Source organism: Sebastes umbrosus, unplaced genomic scaffold (genome assembly GCF_015220745.1).
Source record: "Sebastes umbrosus isolate fSebUmb1 unplaced genomic scaffold, fSebUmb1.pri S36, whole genome shotgun sequence".
NCBI classification, from domain to species: Eukaryota; Metazoa; Chordata; class Actinopteri; order Perciformes; family Sebastidae; genus Sebastes; species Sebastes umbrosus.
Genome location: NW_023618441.1, coordinates 125,001 through 151,765, shown reverse-complemented (window position 1 = coordinate 151,765; position 26,765 = coordinate 125,001). Strand labels below are relative to the sequence as shown.

Genomic DNA, 26,765 nt, shown 5'->3' with positions numbered 1-26,765 from the left:
ACAACCTCTAGAACAACACAACCTCTAGAACATCAGAACATCACAACCTCTAGAACAACAGAACATCTAGAACATCACAACCTCTAGAACATCAGAACCTCTAGAACATCACAACCTCTAGAACATCAGAACCTCTATATATATATATATATAGAAATAACAGCTGCAGAACCACCCTGGTTCACATCCAGGGTTCCTCCATGGTCACAGTTCACTTCCTGTTCTCACCCCAACCTGAACAACACCCACTGAGTCTAGAACATCACAACCTCTAGAACATCAGAACCTCTAGAACATCACAACCTCTAGAACATCACAACCTCTAGAACATCAGAACATCACAACCTCTAGAACATCACAACCTCTAGAGCATCAGAACCTCTAGAACAACAGAACCTCTACGAAACACTGACCCTATAATCTATAACTACAGAACATCTATGATCTATAACATCAGGAGTTCACTCAGGGTTGACTTTATATAACCTGTAGACCATGAAGAGAACCAGATGAATCATCACTTCTAGAGACGTTAACTCAGTAAACTCTCTGAATGAATCCAGCAGGTCTGTAGTCAGAGACGTCCTGAAGTCAAATAGATCAGGATCATTGATTACATTGATTATCCAGCAACCCAGAAATCAAAGAATGAAGACGTTTCCCTCACAGATTAGTGGGATTTCTTTTTAATTTATAATGTTTTATACTTCTGGTGAATATAATCCATCAATCTTACTTCCATAGATGTATTTAGTATATACAGTTCCCTTTGTTAACACTTTTATTTTGAAAAGCTAACAGGAAGTGATCATCTCGCTGGTTCCCTCCACTAACAGGAAGTGTAAGGCGGTAACGTTATGGTACGGCGGTAACGTTATGGTACAGCGGTAACGTTATGGTACGGCGGTAACGTTATGGTACGGCGGTAACGTTATGGTACGGCGGTAACGTTATGGTACGGCGGTAACGTTATGGTATGGTGGTAACGTTATGGTATGACTGTAACGTTATGGTGTGGCTGTAACGTTATGGTATGACTGTAACGTTATGGTGTGGCTGTAATGTTATGGTATGACCGTAACGTTATGGTATGACTGTAACGTTATGGTATGACTGTAACGTTATGGTGTGGCTGTAACGTTATTGTATGACTAACATTATGGTGTGGCTGTAATGTTATGGTATGGCGGTAACGTTATGGTATGGCGGTAACGTTATGGTATGACTGTAACGTTATGGTATGACTGTAACGTTATGGTGTGGCTGTAACGTTATTGTATGACTGTAACGTTATGGTGTGGCTGTAATGTTATGGTATGACCGTAACGTTATGGTATGACTGTAACGTTATGGTATGACTGTAACGTTATGGTGTGGCTGTAACGTTATTGTATGACTAACATTATGGTGTGGCTGTAATGTTATGGTATGGCGGTAACGTTATGGTATGACTGTAACGTTATGGTATGACTGTAACGTTATGGTATGACTGTAACGTTATGGTGTGGCTGTAACGTTATTGTATGACTGTAACGTTATGGTGTGGCTGTAATGTTATGGTGTGGCGGTAACGTTATGGTGTGGCGGTAACGTTATGGTGTGGCTGTAACGTTATGGTATGGCTGTAACGTTATGGTATGGCGGTAACATTATGGTGTGGCTGTAACGTTATGGTGTGGCTGTAACGTTATGGTGTGGCGGTAACGTTATGGTATGGTGGTAACGTTATGGTACGGCGGTAACGTTATGGTATGGCGGTAACGTTATGGTATGGTGGTAACGTTATGGTATGGTGGTAACGTTATGGTACGGCGGTAACGTTATGGTACGGCGGTAACGTTATGGTATGGTGGTAACGTTATGGTACGGCAGTAACGTTATGGTATGGTGGTAACGTTATGGTACGGCGGTAACGTTATGGTATGGTGGTAACGTTATGGTATGACTGTAACGTTATGGTGTGGCTGTAACGTTATGGTATGACTGTAACGTTATGGTGTGGCTGTAATGTTATGGTATGACCGTAACATTATGGTATGACTGTAACGTTATGGTATGACTGTAACGTTATGGTGTGGCTGTAACGTTATTGTATGACTAACATTATGGTGTGGCTGTAATGTTATGGTATGGCGGTAACGTTATGGTATGGCGGTAACGTTATGGTATGACTGTAACGTTATTGTATGACTAACATTATGGTGTGGCTGTAATGTTATGGTATGGCGGTAACGTTATGGTATGGCGGTAACGTTATGGTATGACTGTAACGTTATGGTGTGGCTGTAACGTTATTGTATGACTGTAACGTTATGGTGTGGCTGTAATGTTATGGTATGACCGTAACGTTATGGTATGACTGTAACGTTATGGTGTGGCTGTAACGTTATTGTATGACTAACATTATGGTGTGGCTGTAATGTTATGGTATGGCGGTAACGTTATGGTATGACTGTAACGTTATGGTATGACTGTAACGTTATGGTATGACTGTAACGTTATGGTGTGGCTGTAACGTTATTGTATGACTGTAACGTTATGGTGTGGCTGTAATGTTATGGTGTGGCGGTAACGTTATGGTGTGGCGGTAACGTTATGGTGTGGCTGTAACGTTATGGTATGGCTGTAACGTTATGGTATGGCGGTAACATGGTGTGGCTGTAACGTTATGGTGTGGCTGTAACGTTATGGTGTGGCGGTAACGTTATGGTATGGTGGTAACGTTATGGTACGGCGGTAACGTTATGGTATGGCGGTAACGTTATGGTATGGTGGTAACGTTATGGTACGACAGTAACGTTATGGTATGGTGGTAACGTTATGGTACGGCGGTAACGTTATAGTATGGTGGTAACGTTATGGTATGACTGTAACGTTATGGTGTGGCTGTAACGTTATGGTATGACTGTAACGTTATGGTGTGGCTGTAATGATATGGTATGACCGTAACGTTATGGTATGACTGTAACGTTATGGTATGACTGTAACGTTATGGTGTGGCTGTAACGTTATTGTATGACTAACATTATGGTGTGGCTGTAATGTTATGGTATGGCGGTAACGTTATGGTATGGCGGTAACGTTATGGTATGACTGTAACGTTATTGTATGACTAACATTATGGTGTGGCTGTAATGTTATGGTATGGCGGTAACGTTATGGTATGGCGGTAACGTTATGGTATGACTGTAACGTTATGGTGTGGCTGTAACGTTATTGTATGACTGTAACGTTATGGTGTGGCTGTAATGTTATGGTATGACCGTAACGTTATGGTATGACCGTAACGTTATGGTATGACCGTAACGTTATGGTATGACTGTAACGTTATGGTGTGGCTGTAACGTTATTGTATGACTAACATTATGGTGTGGCTGTAATGTTATGGTATGGCGGTAACGTTATGGTATAGCGGTAACGTTATGGTATGACTGTAACGTTTATGGTATGACTGTAACGTTATGGTGTGGCTGTAACGTTATTGTATGACTGTAACGTTATGGTGTGGCTGTAATGTTATGGTGTGGCGGTAACGTTATGGTACGGCGGTAACGTTATGGTATGGTGGTAACGTTATGGTACGGCGGTAACGTTATGGTATGGTGGTAACGTTATGGTATGGCGGTAACGTTATGGTACGGCGGTAACGTTATGGTATGGAGTTAACGTTATGGTACGGCTGTAACGTTATGGTATGGAGGTAACGTTATGGTATGTCTGTAACGTTATGGTACGGCGGTAACGTTATGGTATGGAGTTAACGTTGTGGTATGGCGGTAACGTTATGTATGGAGGTAACGTTATAGTGTGGCGATAACGTTATGGTGTGGCTGTAATGTTATGGTATGGCGGTAACGTTATGGTATGACTGTAACATTATGGTATGACTGTAACGTTATGGTGTGGCCGTAACGTTATGGTATGACCGTAACGTTATGGTATGACTGTAACGTTATGGTGTGGCTGTAACGTTATGGTATGACTGTAACGTTATGGTGTGGCTGTAATGTTATGGTATGACCGTAACGTTATGGTATGACTGTAACGTTATGGTATGACTGTAACGTTATGGTGTGGCTGTAACGTTATTGTATGACTAACATTATGGTGTGGCTGTAATGTTATGGTATGGCGGTAACGTTATGGTATGACTGTAACGTTATGGTATGACCGTAACGTTATGGTATGACTGTAACGTTATGGTGTGGCCGTAACGTTATTGTATGACTGTAACGTTATGGTGTGGCGGTAACGTTATGGTGTGGCTGTAACATTATGGTATGGCGGTAACATTATGGTGTGACGGTAACGTTATGGTATGACTGTAACGTTATGGTATGGCTGTAACGTTATGGTGTGACTGTAACGTTATGGTGTGGCTGTAATGTTATGGTGTGGCAGTAACGTTATGGTGTGACTGTAACGTTATGGTGTGACTGTAACGTTATGGTGTGGCGGTAACGTTATGGTGTGGCTGTAACGTTATGGTGTGGCTGTAATGTTATGTGTGGCTGTAACGTTATGGTATGGCGGTAACGTTATGGTGTGACTGTAACGTTATGGTACGGCGGTAACGTTATGGTACGGAGGTAACGTTATGGTATGGCAGTAACGTTATGGTATGGCGGTAACGTTATGGTATGGAGGTAACGTTATGGTGTGGCGGTAACGTTATGGTATGGCTGTAACGTTATGGTGTGACTGTAACGTTATGGTATGGCGGTAACGTTATGGTACGGCGGTAACGTTATGGTACGGCGGTAACTTTATGGTTTGGAGGTAACGTTATGGTACGGCGGTAGGGTTATGGTATGGCTGTAACGTTATGGTACGGTGGTAACGTTATGGTACGGCAGTAACGTTATGGTATGGCAGTAACGTTATGGTATGGCGGTAACATTATGGTGTGGCTGTAACGTTATGGTGTGGCTGCAACGTTATGGTGTGTCTGTAACGTTATGGTGTGGCTGTAATGTTATGGTGTGACTGTAACGTTATGGTACGGCGGTAACGTTATGGTACGGAGGTAACGTTATGGTACGGCGGATAACGTTATGGTATGGCGGTAACGTTATGGTACGGCGGTAACGTTATGGTACGGCGGTAACTTTATGGTTTGGAGGTAACATTATGGTACGGCGGTAGGGTTATGGTATGGCTGTAACGTTATGGTACGGTGGTAACGTTATGGTACGGCAGTAACGTTATGGTATGGCGGTAACATTATGGTGTGGCGGTAACGTTACGGTATGACTGTAACGTTATGGTGTGACTGTAACGTTATGGTGTGGCTGTAATGTTATGGTGTGGCGGTAACGTTATGGTGTGGCTGTAATGTTATAGTGTGACTGTAACGTTATGGTACGACGGTAACGTTATGGTACGGAGGTAACGTTATGGTGTGGCGGTAACGTTATGGTATGGCGGTAATGTTATGGTATGGAGGTAACGTTATGGTGTGGCTGTAACGTTATGGTATGGCGGTAACCTTATGGTGTGGCTGTAACGTTATGGTATGGCGGTAACCTTATGGTGTGGCTGTAACGTTATGCTGTGGCTGTAACATTATGGTACGGCGGTAACGTTATGGTACGGCGGTAACGTTATGGTACGGCGGTAACGTTATGGTATGGAGGTAACGTTATGGTGTGACTGTAACGTTATGGTGTGACTGTAACGTTATGGTGTGGTTGTAACATTATGGTGTGGCGGTAACGTTATGGTGTGGCTGTAACGTTATGGTGTGGCTGTAACGTTATGGTATGGCGGTAACGTTATGGTGTGACTGTAACGTTATGGTGTGGCTGTAACGTTATGGTATGGCGGTAACGTTATGGTGTGACTGTAACGTTATGGTACGGCGGTAACGTTATGGTACGGAGGTAATGTTATGGTATGGCGTAACGTTATGGTGTGGCGGTAACGTTATGGTATGGAGGTAACGTTATGGTGTGGCGGTAACGTTATGGTATGGCTGTAACGTTATGGTATGGCTGTAACGTTATGGTATGGCGGTAACATTATGGTGTGGCTGTAACGTTATGGTGTGGCTGTAACGTTATGGTGCGGCGGTAACGTTATGGTATGGCGGTAACGTTATGGTGTGGCGGTAACGTTATGGTATGACTGTAACGTTATGGTGTGACTGTAACGTTATGGTGTGGCTGTAATGTTATGGTGTGGGGGTAACGTTATGGTGTGGCTGTAATGTTATGGTGTGACTGTAACGTTATGGTACGGCGGTAACGTTATGGTATGGAGGTAACGTTATGGTGTGGCGGTAACGTTAGGGTATGACTGTAACGTTATGGTATGGCTGTAACGTTATGGTGTGACTGTAACGTTATGGTGTGGCTGTAATGTTATGGTGTGGCAGTAACGTTATGGTGTGGCTGTAACGTTATGGTACGGCGGTAACATTATGGTGTGGCTATAACGTTATGGTGTGGCTGTAACGTTATGGTGTGACTGTAATGTTATGGTGTGGCTGTAATGTTATGGTGTGGCGGTAACATTATGGTGTGGCTGTAACGTTATGGTACGGCGGTAACATTATGGTGTGGCTATAACGTTATGGTGTGGCTGTAACGTTATGGTGTGGCTGTAACGTTATGGTGTGACTGTAACGTTATGGTACGGTGGTAATGTTATGGTACGGAGGTAACGTTATGGTACGGCGGTAACGTTATGGTACGGAGGTAACGTTATGGTATGGCGGTAACGTTATGGTATGGAGGTAACGTTATGGTGTGGCGGTAACGTTATGGTATGACTGTAATGATATTGTATGGCGGTAACGCTATGGTATGACGGTAACGTTATGGTGTGGCTGTAACGTTATGGTATGGCTGTAACGTTATGGTGTGACTGTAACGTTATGGTGTGGCTGTAATGTTATGGTATGGCGGTAACGTTATGGTACGGCGGTAACGTTATGGTATAACATCATATTATGTAGAGCACCCAGATACTGACATTGGTGTTCTCTGCATTGAAACGGCCCCGATGGAGCTGACCATGGATGGATAAAGAGAACGGAGCTGACGGGAGAGCTAGAGACCACCTTGGAGAAGTTAGAGGAAGTAGACACGTGGGACTACGTCCGCTTTTCAAAATAAAGGTGTCAATAAAGGGAACTGTATATACAAAATACATCCTGGATGACCTGCAATTTCCTGATGTTAAAGTTATTGTACTTGTCCTCTCTCTGACTACAGACCTGCTGGATTCATTCAGAGAGTTTACTGAGTTAACGTCTCTAGAAGAGATGAGTCATGTTGTTCTCTTCATGGTCTACAGGTTATATAAAGCCAACCCTGAGTGAAGTCCTGTAGTTATAGATTATAGATGTTCTGTAGTTATAGATTATAGATGTTCTGATGTTATAGATTATAGATGTTCTGATGTTATAGATTATAGATGTTCTGATGTTATAGATTATAGATGTTCTGATGTTATAGATTATAGATGTTCTGATGTTATAGATTATAGATGTTCTGTAGTTATAGATCATGGATGTTCTGATGTTATAGATTATAGATGTTCTGATGTTATAGATTATAGATGTCCTGTAGTTATAGATCATGGATGTTCTGATGTTATAGATTAAAGATGTCCTGTAGTTATAGATCATGGATGTTCTGATGTTATAGATTATAGATGTCCTGTAGTTATAGATCATGGATGTTCTGTAGTTGTAGATCATGGATGTTCTGTAGTTATAGATCATGGATGTTCTGTAGTTATAGATCATGGATGTTCTGTAGTTATAGATCATGTATGTTCTGATGTTATAGATCATGGATGTTCTGTAGTTATAGATCATGTATGTTCTGATGTTATAGATTATGGATGTTCTGTAGTTATAGATCATGGATGTTCTGATGTTATAGATTATAGATGTTCTGTAGTTATAGATCATGGATGTTCTGATGTTATAGATCATGGATGTTCTGATGTTATAGATTATAGATGTTCTGTAGTTATAGATCATGGATGTTCTGTAGTTATAGATCATGGATGTTCTGTAGTTATAGATCATGGATGTTCTGTAGTTATAGATCATGGATGTTCTGATGTTATAGATCATGGATGTTCTGTAGTTATAGATCATGGATGTTCTGATGTTATAGATCATGGATGTTCTGTAGTTATAGATCATGGATGTTCTGATGTTATAGATCATGGATGTTCTGATGTTATAGATCATGGTTGTTCTGTAGTTATAGATCATGGATGTTCTGATGTTATAGATTATGGATATTCTGATGTTATAGATCATGGATGTTCTGTAGTTATAGATCATGGATGTTCTGATGTTATAGATCATGGATGTTCTGATGTTATAGATCATGGTTGTTTTGTAGTTATAGATCATGGATGTTCTGATGTTATAGATCATGGATGTTCTGATGTTATAGATTATGGATGTTCTGTAGTTATAGATCATGGATGTTCTGATGTTATAGATCATGGATGTTCTGATGTTATAGATCATGGTTGTTTTGTAGTTATAGATCATGGATGTTCTGATGTTATAGATCATGGATGTTCTGATGTTATAGATTATGGATGTTCTGTAGTTATAGATCATGGATGTTCTGATGTTATAGATCATGGATGTTCTGATGTTATAGATCATGGATGTTCTGTAGTTATAGATCATGGATGTTCTGATGTTATAGATCATGGATGTTCTGATGTTATAGATCATGGATGTTCTGATGTTATAGATCATGGATGTCCTGTAGTTATAGAGAATGGATGTTCTGTAGTTATAGATCATGGATGTTCTGTAGTTATAGATCATGGATGTTCTGTAGTTATAGATCATGGATGTTCTGATGTTATAGATTATGGATGTTCTGATGTTATAGATTATAGATGTTCTGATGTTATAGATCATGGATGTTCTGATGTTATAGATTATAGATGTTCTGATGTTATAGATTATGGATGTTCTGATGTTATAGATTATAGATGTTCTGATGTTATAGATCATGGATGTTCTGTAGTTATAGATCATGGATGTTCTGATGTTATAGATCATGGATGTTCTGATGTTATAGATCATGGTTGTTTTGTAGTTATAGATCATGGATGTTCTGATGTTATAGATCATGGATGTTCTGATGTTATAGATTATGGATGTTCTGTAGTTATAGATCATGGATGTTATGATGTTATAGATCATGGATGTTCTGTAGTTATAGATCATGGATGTTCTGATGTTATAGATCATGGATGTTCTGATGTTATAGATCATGGATGTTCTGATGTTATAGATCATGGATGTCCTGTAGTTATAGATCATGGATGTTCTGTAGTTATAGATCATGGATGTTCTGTAGTTATAGATCATGGATGTTCTGTAGTTATAGATCATGGATGTTCTGATGTTATAGATTATAGATGTTCTGTAGTTATAGATCATGGATGTTCTGTAGTTATAGATCATGGATGTTCTGATGTTATAGATCATGGATGTTCTGATGTTATAGATTATAGATGTTCTGTAGTTATAGATCATGGATGTTCTGATGTTATAGATCATGGATGTTCTGATGTTATAGATCATGGTTGTGTTGTAGTTATAGATCATGGATGTTCTGATGTTATAGATCATGGATGTTCTGATGTTATAGATTATGGATGTTCTGTAGTTATAGATCATGGATGTTCTGATGTTATAGATTATAGATGTTCTGTAGTTATAGATCATGGATGTTCTGATGTTATAGATCATGGATGTTCTGTAGTTATAGATCATGGATGTTCTGATGTTATAGATCATGGATGTTCTGATGTTATAGATCATGGATGTTCTGATGTTATAGATCATGGATGTCCTGTAGTTATAGATCATGGATGTTCTGTAGTTATAGATCATGGATGTTCTGTAGTTATAGATCATGGATGTTCTGTAGTTATAGATCATGGATGTTCTGATGTTATAGATTATAGATGTTCTGTAGTTATAGATCATGGATGTTCTGTAGTTATAGATCATGGATGTTCTGATGTTATAGATCATGGATGTTCTGATGTTATAGATTATAGATGTTCTGTAGTTATAGATCATGGATGTTCTGATGTTATAGATTATAGATGTTCTGTAGTTATAGATCATGGATGTTCTGTAGTTATAGATCATGGATGTTCTGATGTTATAGATCATGGATGTTCTGATGTTATAGATTATAGATGTTCTGATGTTATAGATCATGGATGTTCTGATGTTATAGATCATGGATGTTCTGATGTTATAGATTATGGATGTTCTGATGTTATAGATTATAGATGTTCTGATGTTATAGATCATGGATGTTCTGATGCTATAGATTATAGATGTTCTGATGTTATAGATTATGGATGTTCTGATGTTATAGATTATAGATGTTCTGATGTTATAGATCATGGATGTTCTGTAGTTATAGATCATGGATGTTCTGATGTTATAGATTAGTGATGATTCATGTTGTTCTCTTCATGGTCTACAGGTCAACAAGTTAACAACAATCACAATAACATGTAATCATGAGGAGGATCATCTCAGCTCTTTATCTACTGCTACTGCCTGTCTCTCAGCATCACGTGTGTGTCTCTATTGTTGTCCCTTGTTGTCTCTATTGTAGAGCTCTGTGTGTCTCTGACTGGGTGGAAGCTGCTGGACGGATCCACTGAAAGAGACTCAGTCAAAGCTGCAGGCTGACACTATCACCAGGTCATCTACAGGACACCGGGGGACGGGGACAACACCGGGGACCGGGGGCAACACCGGGGGGACAGCACCAGGAGGACAACACCGGGGGGACAGCACCAGGAGGACAACACCGGGGGGACAAAACCGGGTGGGACAACACCGGGGACCGGGGGCAACACCGGGGGGACAGCACCAGGAGGACAACACTGGGGGGACAACACCGGGAACCGGGGGGACAGCAACTGGGGACCACACCGAGGGGACAACACCGAGGGGACAACACCGGGGGGACAAAACCGGGGGAACAACACCGGGGGACAGCAACGGGGGACGGGGACAATACCGGGGACCGGGGGGACGGGGACGGGGACAATACCAGGGACCGGGGGGGACAACACCGGGGGACGGGGACAATACCGGGGGGACAGCAACTGGGGACAACACCGGGGGGACAACACCGGGGGGACAGCACCAGGGGGACAACACCGGGGGGACAAAACCAGGGGGACCGCACCGGGGGACGGGGACAATACCGGGGACCGGGACAATGCCGGGGACCGGGGGGACAACACCAGGGGGACAGCTACAGGAGACAGCAACAGGAGACAGCAGCAGGAGACAGCTACAGGAGACAACAACAGGAGACAGCTACAGGAGACAGCAACAGGAGACAGCTACAGGGGACAGCTACAGGAGACAACAACAGGAGACAGTTACAGGAGACAGCAACAGGAGACAGCTACAGGAGACAGCAACAGGAGACAGTTACAGGAGACAGCAACAGGAGACAGCTACAGGAGACAGCAACAGGAGACAGCTACAGGAGACAGCAACAGGAGACAGCTACAGGAGACAGCAACAGGAGACAGCTACAGGGGACAGCTACAGGAGACAGCAACAGGAGACAGCAACAGGAGACAACAACAGGAGACAGCTACAGGGGACAGCTACAGGAGACAGCAACAGGAGACAGCTACAGGAGACAGCAACAGGAGACAGCTACAGGAGACAGCTACAGGGGACAGCAACAGGAGACAGCTACAGGAGACAGCAACAGGAGACAGCTACAGGAGACAGCAACAGGGGACAGCAACAGGAGACAGCTACAGGAGACAGCAACAGGAGACAGCTACAGGAGACAGCAACAGGAGACAGCAACAGGAGACAGCAACAGGGGACAGCAACAGGAGACAGCTACAGGAGACAGCAACAGGAGACAGCTACAGGAGACAGCTACAGGAGACAGCTACAGGAGACAGCTACAGGAGACAGCAACAGGAGACAGCAACAGGAGACAGCTACAGGAGACAGCTAGCTGGGTGCTAACAGCTCGTCTCACCATCACAGACTCTCAGAGTCTGAAGAAGACAAAGTTAGAAGACGGTCAACTGGTCCTACCTCCTACCTCCGGTCCCCAGCAGCTCCTCGTCTCCTCTCCTCGTCTCCACTCCTCCACTCCTCTCCTCGTCTCCTCTCCTCGTCTCCACTCCTCCACTCCTCTCCTCGTCTCCTCTCCTCGTCTCCTCTCCTCCTCCGTTAGCAGTAAATCTCCTCCAGTTTCCCTCGTGAAGCTCTTCAGTCGTTTCTCCGTGAATGAGCAGATAAAGCCCGGTGTTAGCCCGGTACCAGCCCCGGTACCAGCCGGTGTTCTGGTCGGTGTTAGCCGGTGTTCTGCTCGGTGTTAGCCGGTGTTCTGCTCGGTGTTAGCCGGTGTTCTGCTCGGTGTTAGCCGGTGTTCTGCTCGGCTGCTCTCCTTCACACTGCTGCTCTGCTGGAGCTGATGGTGCTGCCTTCACGGACTTACGGACATGTGAGACTCAGTGGTGAATCTATAGAGCTGAAGGCGGATCCGACCACGTGACATGTTGTCCTGTTGACATGTTGTCCTGTTGACATGTTGACATGTTGTCCTGTTGACATGTTGACATGTTGTCCTGTTGACATGTTGACATGTTGTCCTGTTGACATGTTGTCCTGTTGACATGTTGACATGTTGACATGTTGACATGTTGTCCTGTTGACATGTTGACATGTTGACATGTTGACATGTTGTCCTGTTGACATGTTGACATGTTGTCCTGTTGACATGTTGTCCTGTTGACATGTTGACATATTGTCCTGTTGAAATGTTGACATGTTGACATGTTGACATGTTGACATATTGTCCTGTTGACATGTTGACATGTTGACATGTTGTCCTGTTGAAATGTTGACATGTTGTCCTGTTGACATGTTGTCCTGTTGACATGTTGTCCTGTTGACATGTTGACATGTTGACATGTTGACATGTTGTCCTGTTGACATGTTGTCCTGTTGACATGTTGACATGTTGTCCTGTTGACATGTTGACATGTTGTCCTGTTGACATGTTGACATGTTGTCCTGTTGACATGTTGTCCTGTTGACATGTTGACATGTTGACATGTTGACATGTTGTCCTGTTGACATGTTGACATGTTGACATGTTGACATGTTGTCCTGTTGACATGTTGACATGTTGTCCTGTTGACATGTTGTCCTGTTGACATGTTGACATGTTGACATGTTGTCCTGTTGACATGTTGACATGTTGTCCTGTTGACATGTTGTCCTGTTGACATGTTGTCCTGTTGACATGTTGACATGTTGACATGTTGACATGTTGTCCTGTTGACATGTTGTCCTGTTGACATGTTGACATGTTGACATGTTGACATGTTGACATGTTGTCCTGTTGACATGTTGACATGTTGTCCTGTTGACATGTTGTCCTGTTGACATGTTGACATGTTGACATGTTGACATGTTGACATGTTAACATGTTGTCCTGTTGACATGTTGACATGTTGACATATTGTCCTGTTGACATGTTGTCCTGTTGACATGTTGACATGTTGACATGTTGACATGTTAACATGTTGTCCTGTTGTCCTGTTGACATGTTGTCCTGTTGACATGTTGACATGTTGTCCTGTTGACATGTTGACATGTTGACATGTTGACATGAATACCAGGGTCTCCTAGAGCTGCATTATAATCAATAATCATTAATAATCATTAATAATTAATACTAATAAAAAATAATAATAAATAATAATTAATACTAATAAACCATTTTTTAATAATAATTAATAATACTTAATAATACTTAATAATAATTAATAATACTTAATAATACTTAATAATACTTAATAATAATTAATAATACTTAATAATACTTAATAATAATTAATAATACTTAATAATAATTAATAATACTTAATAATAATTAATAATAATTAATAATACTTAATAATACTTAATAATAATTAATAATACTTAATAATACTTAATAATAATTAATAATACTTAATAATAATTAATAATACTTAATAATACTTAATAATAATTAATAATACTTAATAATACTTAATGGGTTAATGAGGTTTTAAAGGAGCAGTTGAACATGTTGAGATGTAATAATGTCTGTGAAGGCTACATAGCTGCAGTTAGCCTAGCTTAGCGTAGAGACTGTACAGTTAGCCTAGCTTAGCATAGAGACTGTACAGTGTTAGCCTAGCTTAGCATAGAGACTGTACAGTGTTAGCCTAGCTTAGCATAGAGACTGTACAGTGTTAGCCTAGCTTAGCATAGAGACTGTACAGTGTTAGCCTAGCTTAGCATAGAGACTGTACAGTGTTAGCCTAGCTTGGCATAGAGACTGTACAGTGTTAGCCTAGCTTAGCATAGAGACTGTACAGTGTTAGCCTAGCTTGGCGTAGAGACTGTACAGTGTTAGCCTAGCTTAGCATAGAGACTGTACAGTGTTAGCCTAGCTTAGCATAGAGACTGTACAGTGTTAGCCTAGCTTAGCATAGAGACTGTACAGTGTTAGCCTAGCTTAGCATAGGGACTGTACAGTGTTAGCCTAGCTTAGCGTAGAGACTGTACAGTGTTAGCCTAGCTTAGCGTAGAGACTGTACAGTGTTAGCCTAGCTTAGCATAGAGACTGTACAGTGTTAGCCTAGCTTAGCATAGGGACTGTACAGTGTTAGCCTAGCTTAGCGTAGAGACTGTACAGTGTTAGCCTAGCTTAGCGTAGAGACTGTACAGTGTTAGCCTAGCTTAGCATAGAGACTGTACAGTGTTAGCCTAGCTTAGCATAGAGACTGTACAGTGTTAGCCTAGCTTAGCATAGAGACTGTACAGTGTTAGCCTAGCTTAGCATAGAGACTGAAGCTCCACTTCACACACTTCTTCTTCTACTCTCAGTAATCAGCAGTGATGAAGATGAAGATGATGAAGATGATGATGATGATGATGATGAAGCTTCCTGTACATTGTTTCTGTTTTCCCGACTTTTCTTGTTCCTCGTGGTCTCAGACACAATAAGAGCTTCCTCTGCTTCCTGAAGCGTTTCCTGTGTTTCATCCTCTCAGAGCTCAGCGGTGCCCTCCAGCAGCATTCACTGTTTCATCCTCTCAGAGCTCAGTGGTGCCCTCCAGCAGCATTCACTGTTTCATCCTCTCAGAGCTCAGCGGTGCCCTCCAGCAGCATTCAGTGTTTCATCCTCTCAGAGCTCAGCGGTGCCCTCCAGCAGCATTCACTGTTTCATCCTCTCAGAGCTCAGCGGTGCCCTCCAGCAGCAGTCAGTGTTTCATCCTCTCAGAGCTCAGCGGTGCCCTCCAGCAGCATTCACTGTTTCATCCTCTCAGAGCTCAGCGGTGCCCTCCAGCAGCATTCAGTGTTTCATCCTCTCAGAGCTCAGCGGTGCCCTCCAGCAGCAGTCAGTGTTTCATCCTCTCAGAGCTCAGCGGTGCCCTCCAGCAGCAGTCAGTGTTTCATCCTCTCAGAGCTCAGCGGTGCCCTCCAGCAGCATTCACTGTTTCATCCTCTCAGAGCTCAGCGGTGCCCTCCAGCAGCATTCACTGTTTCATCCTCTCAGAGCTCAGCGGTGCCCTCCAGCAGCATTCACTGTTTCATCCTCTCAGAGCTCAGTGGTGCCCTCCAGCAGCATTCAGTGTTTCATCCTCTCAGAGCTCAGCGGTGCCCTCCAGCAGCAGTCAGTGTTTCATCCTCTCAGAGCTCAGCGGTGCCCTCCAGCAGCATTCAGTGTTTCATCCTCTCAGAGCTCAGCGGTGCCCTCCAGCAGCAGTCAGTGTTTCATCCTCTCAGAGCTCAGCGGTGCCCTCCAGCAGCATTCACTGTTTCATCCTCTCAGAGCTCAGCGGTGCCCTCCAGCAGCATTCACTGTTTCATCCTCTCAGAGCTCAGCGGTGCCCTCCAGCAGCATTCACTGTTTCATCCTCTCAGAGCTCAGCGGTGCCCTCCAGCAGCATTCAGTGTTTCATCCTCTCAGAGCTCAGCGGTGCCCTCAAGCAGCATTCACTGTTTCATCCTCTCAGAGCTCAGCGGTGCCCTCCAGCAGCATTCACTGTTTCATCCTCTCAGAGCTCAGTGGTGCCCTCCTCCTAGCTTAGCTAGCTCTACCAAGCTAACATGTATTAGCGTAAAATCATTGGAAGTGAAACTAGTGGAGTAAAATCAATGGAAGTGAAACTAGTGGAGTAAAATCATTGGAAGTGAAACTAGTGGAGTAAAATCAATGGAAGTGAAACTAGTGCAGTAAAATCAATGGAAGTGAAACTAGTGGAGTAAAATCATTGGAAGTGAAACTAGTGCAGTAAAATCATTGGAAGTGAAACTAGTGGAGTAAAATCATTGGAAGTGAAACTAGTGCAGTAAAATCAATGGAAGTGAAACTAGTGGAGTAAAATCATTGGAAGTGAAACTAGTGCAGTAAAATCATTGGAAGTGAAACTAGTGGAGTAAAATCATTGGAAGTGAAACTAGTGGAGTAAAATCAATGGAAGTGAAACTAGTGGAGTAAAATCAATGGAAGTGAAACTAGTGCAGTAAAATCAATGGAAGTGAAACTAGTGGAGTAAAATCATTGGAAGTGAAACTAGTGGAGTAAAATCATTTGAAGTGAAACTAGTGCAGTAAAATCAATGGAAGTGAAACTAGTGCAGTGAAATCATTGGAAGTGAAACTAGTGGAGTAAAATCAATGGAAGTGAAACTAGTGCAGTAAAATCATTGGAAGTGAAACTAGTGGAGTAAAATCATTGGAAGTGAAACTAGTGGAATAAAATCAGTGGAAGTGAAACTAGTGCAGTAAAATCAATGGAAGTGAAACTAGTGGAGTAAAATCATTGGAAGTGAAACTAGTGGAGTAAAATCAATGGAAGTGAAACTAGTGGAGTAAAATCAATGGAAGTGAAACTAGTGCAGTGAAATCATTGGATGTGAAACTAGTGGAGTAAAATCAATGGAAGTGAAACTAGTGCAGTAAAATCATTGGATGTGAAACTAGTGGAGTAAAATCAATGGAAGTGAAACTAGTGGAGTAAAATCAATGGAAGTGAAACTAGTGCAGTAAAATCATTGGAAGTGAAACTAGTGGAGTAAAATCATTGGAAGTGAAACTAGTGGAGTAAAATCAATGGAAGTGAAACTAGTGCAGTAAAATCATTGGAAGTGAAACTAGTGCAGTAAAATCATTTGAAGTGAAACTAGTGGAGTAAAATCAATGGAAGTGAAACTAGTGCAGTAAAATCAATGGAAGTGAAACTAGTGGAGTAAAATCATTGGAAGTGAAACTAGTGGAGTAAAATCATTTGAAGTGAAACTAGTGCAGTAAAATCAATGGAAGTGAAACTAGTGCAGTGAAATCATTGGAAGTGAAACTAGTGGAGTAAAATCAATGGAAGTGAAACTAGTGGAGTAAAATCAATGGAAGTGAAACTAGTGGAGTAAAATCAATGGAAGTGAAACTAGTGGAGTAAAATCATTGGAAGTGAAACTAGTGGAGTAAAATCAATGGAAGTGAAACTAGTGCAGTAAAATCAATGGAAGTGAAACTAGTGGAGTAAAATCATTGGAAGTGAAACTAGTGCAGTAAAATCATTGGAAGTGAAACTAGTGGAGTAAAATCATTGGAAGTGAAACTAGTGCAGTAAAATCAATGGAAGTGAAACTAGTGGAGTAAAATCATTGGAAGTGAAACTAGTGCAGTAAAATCATTGGAAGTGAAACTAGTGGAGTAAAATCATTGGAAGTGAAACTAGTGGAGTAAAATCAATGGAAGTGAAACTAGTGGAGTAAAATCAATGGAAGTGAAACTAGTGCAGTAAAATCAATGGAAGTGAAACTAGTGGAGTAAAATCATTGGAAGTGAAACTAGTGGAGTAAAATCATTTGAAGTGAAACTAGTGCAGTAAAATCAATAGAAGTGAAACTAGTGCAGTGAAATCATTGGAAGTGAAACTAGTGGAGTAAAATCAATGGAAGTGAAACTAGTGCAGTAAAATCATTGGAAGTGAAACTAGTGGAGTAAAATCATTGGAAGTGAAACTAGTGGAGTAAAATCAGTGGAAGTGAAACTAGTGCAGTAAAATCAATGGAAGTGAAACTAGTGGAGTAAAATCATTGGAAGTGAAACTAGTGGAGTAAAATCAATGGAAGTGAAACTAGTGGAGTAAAATCAATGGAAGTGAAACTAGTGCAGTGAAATCATTGGATGTGAAACTAGTGGAGTAAAATCAATGGAAGTGAAACTAGTGGAGTAAAATCAATGGAAGTGAAACTAGTGCAGTAAAATCATTGGAAGTGAAACTAGTGGAGTAAAATCATTGGAAGTGAAACTAGTGGAGTAAAATCAATGGAAGTGAAACTAGTGCAGTAAAATCATTGGAAGTGAAACTAGTGCAGTAAAATCATTTGAAGTGAAACTAGTGGAGTAAAATCAATGGAAGTGAAACTAGTGCAGTAAAATCAATGGAAGTGAAACTAGTGGAGTAAAATCATTGGAAGTGAAACTAGTGGAGTAAAATCATTTGAAGTGAAACTAGTGCAGTAAAATCAATGGAAGTGAAACTAGTGCAGTGAAATCATTGGAAGTGAAACTAGTGGAGTAAAATCAATGGAAGTGAAACTAGTGGAGTAAAATCAATGGAAATGAAACTAGTGCAGTAAAATCATTGGAAGTGAAACTAGTGGAGTAAAATCATTGGAAGTGAAACTAGTGCAGTAAAATCAATGGAAGTGAAACTAGTGGAGTAAAATCATTGGAAGTGAAACTAGTGTAGTAAAATCAATGGAAGTGAAACTAGTGGAGTAAAATCATTGGAAGTGAAACTAGTGGAGTAAAATCATTGGAAGTGAAACTAGTTTAGTAAAATCAATAACAGTGATTCTTCCGTCTGTCCGACGACCGGTCGGGGGGAGTTTATCACTCCTCCGCCCCCCTCCCCAATGCCTGATGAAGCTGAAATTTGGACCGACTCTCTAAAATGAATCGTTCCGCTTAAACAGACAGAAGAACAACTAGAGAGGACACAGAGAGACAGAGGGAGGAAGGAAGGAAGGAAGGAAGGAAGACATGCCAGATGCTTCTCGTTTGCTTTATTTCATGTCTCAGTTCATGATTCATATTTATATTATTACACGTACAGACTGATAGAAACCTGATAGAAACTGTTTCTATTCTATTCAATACAAGTCAATGAAATAAAGCTGCCACACAGCTGGTCTACATTCAGTTCATTACCTGATCACATGACAGACTGCTAATCAATAACTATGATTACATTCATTCATTCAGGCTACTCTATTATTACTCTATTTTTAATCATCATAACAATCAGAATATACAGCTGCTGATCATGAGTTCATAAACATCAATGCAAATACACAAAACTCTACTGAAAAGATCCTTCAATAACAACTCTTCTACCAGAGAATAGAGTTCTCATCTATTAAACTAGAATAGAGTTCATTTACTAAACTAGAGTAGAGTTCTCATCTATTAAACTAGAGTAGAGTTCTCATCTACTAAACTAGAATAGAGTTCATTTACTAAACTAGAGTAGAGTTCTCATCTATTAAACTAGAATAGAGTTCTCATCTATTAAACTAGAGTAGAGTTCTCATCTACTAAACTAGAATAGAGTTCATTTACTAAACTAGAGTAGAGTTCTCATCTATTAAACTAGAGTAGAGTTCTCATCTACTAAACTAGAGTAGAGTTCTCATCTATTAAACTAGAGTAGAGTTCTCATCTATTAAACTAGAATAGAGTTCTCATCTATTAAACTAGAGTAGAGTTCTCATCTACTAAACTAGAATAGAGTTCATTTACTAAACTAGAGTAGAGTTCTCATCTATTAAACTAGAATAGAGTTCTCATCTACTAAACTAGAGTAGAGTTCTCATCTACTAAACTAGAGTTCTCATCTATTAAACTAGAGTAGAGTTCTCATCTACTAAACTAGAGTAGAGTTCTCATCTATTAAACTAGAGTAGAGTTCTCATCTATTAAACTAGAGTAGAGTTCTCATCTATTAAACTAGAGTAGAGTTCTCATCTACTAAACTAGAGTAGAGTTCTCATCTATTAAACTAGAATAGAGTTCTCATCTACTAAACTAGAATAGAGTTCTCATCTATTAAACTAGAATAGAGTTCTCATCTACTAAACTAGAATAGAGTTCTCATCTATTAAACTAGAGTAGTTCTCATCTACTAAACTAGAATAGAGTTCTCATCTATTAAACTAGAGTAGAGTTCTCATCTACTAAACTAGAGTAGAGTTCTCATCTACTAAACTAGAGTAGAGTTCTCATCTATTAAACTAGAGTAGAGTTCTCATCTACTAAACTAGAATAGAGTTCTCATCTATTAAACTAGAGTAGAGTTCTCATCTACTAAACTAGAGTAGAGTTCTCATCTACTAAACTAGAGTAGAGTTCTCATCTATTAAACTAGAATAGAGTTCTCATCTATTAAACTAGAATAGAGTTCTCATCTACTAAACTAGAATAGAGTTCTCATCTATTAAACTAGAGTAGTTCTCATCTACTAAACTAGAATAGAGTTCTCATCTATTAAACTAGAGTAGAGTTCTCATCTACTAAACTAGAGTAGAGTTCTCATCTACTAAACTAGAGTAGAGTTCTCATCTATTAAACTAGAATAGAGTTCTCATCTACTAAACTAGAGTAGAGTTCTCATCTACTAAACTAGTAGATGCCCCCTCGCCGCCGCCATTCCCCCCCCCCCACCACCTCGCCGCCTCAGTAACCAGACGGGAGAAGAAAGGATGCGAGTGAAGGAAACAAGGAGACAAATAAAACTCAAATGAGAAGCACAGTTTGTACATCAGGGACCAGAATGCACTGGAGTTTGTTGTCTGTCTCTGTCCACATCTCTTCTCAGGAGGTCGCTGAAAGGCATTCTGGGAAGCAGAACGCATCCCGTGAGGTGGACTCAGTCCTTCGTCTGCTGTCCCTCGCCAGGCGCCACCTCCACGGAGAGCAGCTCCTCCCCTTGCTGCCGCGGCGTCATCCTGATGATCACTGAGCTGTCGACGGTCTCCGACACGGCGTCGTCGCCGTCGTCCGGTGGCGGAGCGAGAGGAACCGGAGAGCGGCGGTGCATCGGAGAGGGAGGGGGGACCGGAGAGATGGAGGGAAGAGCCTGAGAGGAAGACAGGACGAGACGTTCACTCTGTTCTATAACAGAACCGACATTCACATTCAAATCAACATAGCAGGACGCTCAGAGCGGCGGCCATGTTTATGTGCATCGTTGCCATAGCAACCGCTGTAGCAAGCTAACTTCCGTATAAACTAAACTGACTTCCGTTAAGTGGCGGACTCACTGAGGCTAACATGACATTACTGTGTCTCTGTTGGGACGTTTCAGTGTCTCTGTTGGAACGTTACTGTGTCTCTGTTGGGACGTTACTGTGTCTCTGTTGGGACGTTTCTGTGTCTCTGTTGGGACGTTTCTGTGTCTCTGTTGGGACGTTTCTGTGTCTCTGTTGGGGCGTTTCTGTGTCTCTGTTGGGACGTTACTGTGTCTCTGTTGGGACGTTACTGTGTCTCTGTTGGGACGTTTCTGTGTCTCTGTTGGGACGTTTCTGTGTCTCTGTTGGGACGTTTCTGTGTCTCTGTTGGGGCGTTACTGTGTCTCTGTTGGGACGTTAATGTGTCTCTGTTGGGACGTTTCTGTGTCTCTGTTGGGACGTTTCTGTGTCTCTGTTGGTCTTTCTGTGTCTCTGTTGGGACGTTTCTGTGTCTCTGTTGGGACGTTTCTGTGTCTCTGTTGGGACGTTACTGTGTCTCTGTTGGGACGTAACTGTCTCTGTTGGGACGTTACTGTGTCTCTGTTGGAACGTTTCTGTGTCTCTGTTGGAACGTTTCTGTGTCTCTGTTGGGACGTTTCTGTGTCTCTGTTGGGGCGTTTCTGTGTCTCTGTTGGGACGTTTCTGTGTCTCTGTTGGTCTTTCTGTGTCTCTGTTGGGACGTTACTGTCTCTGTTGGGACGTTTCGGTGTCTCTGTTGGGACGTTTCTGTGTCTCTGTTGGGACGTTACTGTCTCTGTTGGGACGTTTCGGTGTCTCTGTTGGGACGTTACTGTCTCTGTTGGGACGTTTCTGTGTCTCTGTTGGGGCGTTTCTGTGTCTCTGTTGGTCTTTCTGTGTCTCTGTTGGGACGTTACTGTCTCTGTTGGGACGTTTCGGTGTCTCTGTTGGGACGTTTCTGTGTCTCTGTTGGGACGTTACTGTCTCTGTTGGGACGTTTCGGTGTCTCTGTTGGGACGTTTCATTGTCTCTGTTGGGACGTTTCTGTGTCTCTGTTGGGGCGTTTCTGTGTCTCTGTTGGGACGTTTCTGTGTCTCTGTTGGGACGTTTCGGTGTCTCTGTTGGGACGTTACTGTCTCTGTTGGGACGTTTCGGTGTCTCTGTTGGTCTTTCTGTGTCTCTGTTGGGATGTTACTGTCTCTGTTGGGACGTTTCTGTGTCTCTGTTGGGGCGTTTCTGTGTCTCTGTTGGGACGTTTCTGTGTCTCTGTTGGTCTTTCTGTGTCTCTGTTGGGACGTTACTGTCTCTGTTGGGACGTTACTGTCTCTGTTGGGGCGTTTCTGTGTCTCTGTTGGGGCGTTTCTGTGTCTCTGTTGGGACGTTTCTGTGTCTCTGTTGGGACGTTTCTGTGTCTCTGTTGGGGCGTTTCTGTGTCTCTGTTGGGATGTTTCAGTGTCTCTGTTGGGACGTTTCTGTGTCTCTGTTGGGACGTTTCTGTGTCTCTGTTGGGATGTTACTGTCTCTGTTGGGACGTTACTGTCTCTGTTGGGGCGTTTCTGTGTCTCTGTTGGGGCGTTTCTGTGTCTCTGTTGGGATGTTTCAGTGTCTCTGTTGGGACGTTTCTGTGTCTCTGTTGGGACGTTTCTGTGTCTCTGTTGGGGCGTTTCTGTGTCTCTGTTGGGACGTTACTGTCTCTGTTGGGGCGTTTCTGTGTCTCTGTTGGGACGTTTCTGTGTCTCTGTTGGGAACGTTAATGTGTCTCTGTTGGGACGTTTCTGTGTCTCTGTTGGGACGTTTCTGTGTCTCTGTTGGTCTTTCTGTGTCTCTGTTGGGACGTTTCTGTGTCTCTGTTGGGACGTTATTGTCTCTGTTGGGAACGTTATTGTGTCTCTGTTGGGGCGTTTCTGTGTCTCTGTTGGTCTTTCTGTGTCTCTGTTGGGACGTTAATGTGTCTCTGTTGGGACGTTAATGTGTCTCTGTTGGTCTTTCTGTGTCTCTGTTGGGACGTTTCTGTGTCTCTGTTGGGACGTTATTGTCTCTGTTGGGAACGTTACTGTGTCTCTGTTGGGGAGTTTCTGTGTCTCTGTTGGTCTTTCTGTGTCTCTGTTGGGACGTTTCTGTGTCTCTGTTGGGACGTTATTGTCTCTGTTGGGAACGTTACTGTGTCTCTGTTGGTCTTTCTGTGTCTCTGTTGGGGCGTTTCTGTGTCTCTGTTGGGACGTTAATGTGTCTCTGTTGGGACATTTCTGTGTCTCTGTTGGGACGTTATTGTCTCTGTTGGGGCGTTTCTGTGTCTCTGTTGGGACATTTCTGTGTCTCTGTTGGGACGTTTCTGTCTCTGTTGGGACGTTTCTGTGTCTCTGTTGGGACGTTTCGGTGTCTCTGTTGGGACGTTACTGTCTCTGTTGGGACGTTTCGGTGTCTCTGTTGGGACATTTCTGTGTCTCTGTTGGGACGTTACTGTCTCTGTTGGGACGTTTCGGTGTCTCTGTTGGGACGTCTCATTGTCTCTGTTGGGACGTTTCTGTGTCTCTGTTGGGGCGTTTCTGTGTCTCTGTTGGTACGTTACTGTGTCTCTGTTGGGACGTTACTGTCTCTGTTGGGACGTTTCGGTGTCTCTGTTGGGACGTCTCATTGTCTCTGTTGGGACGTTTCTGTGTCTCTGTTGGGACGTTTCGGTGTCTCTGTTGGGACGTTACTGTCTCTGTTGGGACGTTTCGGTGTCTCTGTTGGTCTTTCTGTGTCTCTGTTGGGACGTTACTGTCTCTGTTGGGACGTTTCTGTGTCTCTGTTGGGACGTTTCTGTGTCTCTGTTGGGGCGTTTCTGTGTCTCTGTTGGCACGTTTCTGTGTCTCTGTTGGGACGTTTCTGTGTCTCTGTTGGGACGTTTCGGTGTCTCTGTTGGGACGTTACTGTCTCTGTTGGGACGTTTCGGTGTCTCTGTTGGGACGTTTCTGTGTCTCTGTTGGGACGTTACTGTCTCTGTTGGGACGTTTCGGTGTCTCTGTTGGGACGTCTCATTGTCTCTGTTGGGACGTTTCTGTGTCTCTGTTGGGGCGTTTCTGTGTCTCTGTTGGGACGTTTCTGTGTCTCTGTTGGGACGTTTCGGTGTCTCTGTTGGGACGTTACTGTCTCTGTTGGGACGTTTCGGTGTCTCTGTTGGCACGTTTCTGTGTCTCTGTTGGGACGTTTCTGTGTCTCTGTTGGGACGTTTCGGTGTCTCTGTTGGGACGTTACTGTCTCTGTTGGGACGTTTCGGTGTCTCTGTTGGGACATTTCTGTGTCTCTGTTGGGACGTTACTGTCTCTGTTGGGACGTTTCGGTGTCTCTGTTGGGACGTCTCATTGTCTCTGTTGGGACGTTTCTGTGTCTCTGTTGGGACGTTACTGTGTCTCTGTTGGGACGTTTCATTGTCTCTGTTGGGACGTCTCATTGTCTCTGTTGGGACGTTTCTGTGTCTCTGTTGGGACGTTTCGGTGTCTCTGTTGGGACGTTACTGTCTCTGTTGGGACGTTTCGGTGTCTCTGTTGGCACGTTTCTGTGTCTCTGTTGGGACGTTTCTGTGTCTCTGTTGGGACGTTTCGGTGTCTCTGTTGGGACGTTACTGTCTCTGTTGGGACGTTTCGGTGTCTCTGTTGGGACATTTCTGTGTCTCTGTTGGGACGTTACTGTCTCTGTTGGGACGTTTCGGTGTCTCTGTTGGGACGTCTCATTGTCTCTGTTGGGACGTTTCTGTGTCTCTGTTGGGGCGTTTCTGTGTCTCTGTTGGGACGTTTCTGTGTCTCTGTTGGGGCGTTTCTGTGTCTCTGTTGGGGCGTTTCTGTGTCTCTGTTGGGGCGTTTCTGTGTCTCTGTTGGGACGTTTCTGTGTCTCTGTTGGGACGTTTCTGTGTCTCTGTTGGGACGTTACTGTGTCTCATGTCTTCAGCAGGACGCTGGATCAGAGCGTCTCACCTCCGCCGTGCTCCCTGATGGTTTGTAGCTCTTCTTCAGTTTGGAGAAGGCTCCTCCCTCCTGCTGCGACACCTTCAGGGCTGCCTTGAACATCTCGGGTGTGTCCGGTCTGGGTGGAATCACCTGGATGGGTTCTTTACCTCCGGCCTTCTCATCTGGCTTCACATCCTTCGTCAACATCGTCCTGCACAAACACAGAGACACAACGAAGTCAGTCTTACACTCATACAGTACAACACTGGAACATCCAACATATACCTAACTTCATACAACACTAGAGCATCCAACACATACCTAACTTCATACAGTACAACACTGGAACATCCAACACATACCTAACTTCATACAACACTGGAACATCCAACACATACCTAACTTCATACAACACTAGAGCATCCAACACATACCTAACTTCATACAGTACAACACTGGAACATCCAACACATACCTAACTTCATACAACACTGGAGCATCCAACACATAACTAGCTTCATACAGTACAACACTGGAGCACCCAACACATACCTAACTTCATACAACACTGAAGCATCCAACACATAACTAACTTCATACAGTACAACACTGGAGAATCAACACATAACTAGCTTCATACAGTACAACACTGGAATATCCAACACATACCTAACTTCATACAACACTGGAGCATCCAACACACAACTAACGTCATACAGTACAACACTGGAGCATCCAACACATAACTAACTTCATACAGTACAACACTGGAGCATCCAACACATACCTAACTTCATACAGTACAACAGAACAACAACCACAAACTGGAGCATCCAACACATACCTAACTTCATACAACACTGGAGCATCCAACACATAACTAACGTCATACAGTACAACAGAACAACAACCACAAACTGGAGCATCCAACACATACCTAACTTCATACAGTACAACACTGGAGCATCCAACACATAACTAACTTGAGACAGTACAACACTGGAGCATCCAACACATAACTAGCTTCATACAGTACAACACTGGAGCATCCAACACATAACTAACGTCATACAGTACAACAGAACAACAACCACAAACTGGAGCATCCAACACATACCTAACTTCATACAGTACAACACTGGAGCATCCAACACATAACTAGCTTCATACAGTACAACACTGGAGCATCCAACACATAACTAACTTGAGACAGTACAACACTGGAGCATCCAACACATAACTAGCTTCATACAGTACAACACTGGAGCATCCAACACATAACTAACGTCATACAGTACAACAGAACAACAACCACAAACTGGAGCATCCAACACATACCTAACTTCATACAGTACAACACTGGAGCATCCAACACATAACTAGCTTCATACAGTACAACACTGGAGCATCCAACACATAACTAACTTGAGACAGTACAACACTGGAGCATCCAACACATAACTAGCTTCATACAGTACAACACTGGAGCATCCAACACATAACTAACTTGAGACAGTACAACACTGGAGCATC

At 42.7% G+C, this 26,765-nt stretch overlaps 2 protein-coding genes across 8 annotated transcripts in view; both read right to left on the bottom strand.

Annotated features, from left to right (window-relative positions):
• The window catches only part of kifc3 (kinesin family member C3), a 57,524-nt gene extending 43,791 nt beyond the window's left edge, over positions 1–13,733 (bottom strand). The window contains exons 1-3 of one of the 7 annotated variants that reach the window (XM_037762863.1): positions 13,677–13,733; positions 12,161–12,588; positions 12,101–12,129 (exon numbers count right to left, since the gene is read on the bottom strand). The gene's annotated coding sequence lies outside the window, so the exon portion shown is untranslated. Of the gene's footprint in view, positions 1–12,100; positions 12,589–13,676 lie in introns of those variants that run through there. The other 6 variants (XM_037762864.1, XM_037762867.1, XM_037762862.1 and 3 more) reach the window with 6 other exon arrangements.
• Positions 13,734–20,573: 6,840 nt separating this feature from the next.
• Positions 20,574–26,765, bottom strand: part of cngb1a (cyclic nucleotide gated channel subunit beta 1a) — a 53,328-nt gene continuing 47,136 nt past the window's right edge. The window contains exons 40-41 of the mRNA XM_037762875.1: positions 25,260–25,443; positions 20,574–21,197 (exon numbers count right to left, since the gene is read on the bottom strand). Of these exons, the coding sequence (XP_037618803.1) occupies positions 20,988–21,197; positions 25,260–25,443 (394 nt within the window). The 3' untranslated portion in view covers positions 20,574–20,987. The remainder of the gene's footprint in view (positions 21,198–25,259; positions 25,444–26,765) is intronic.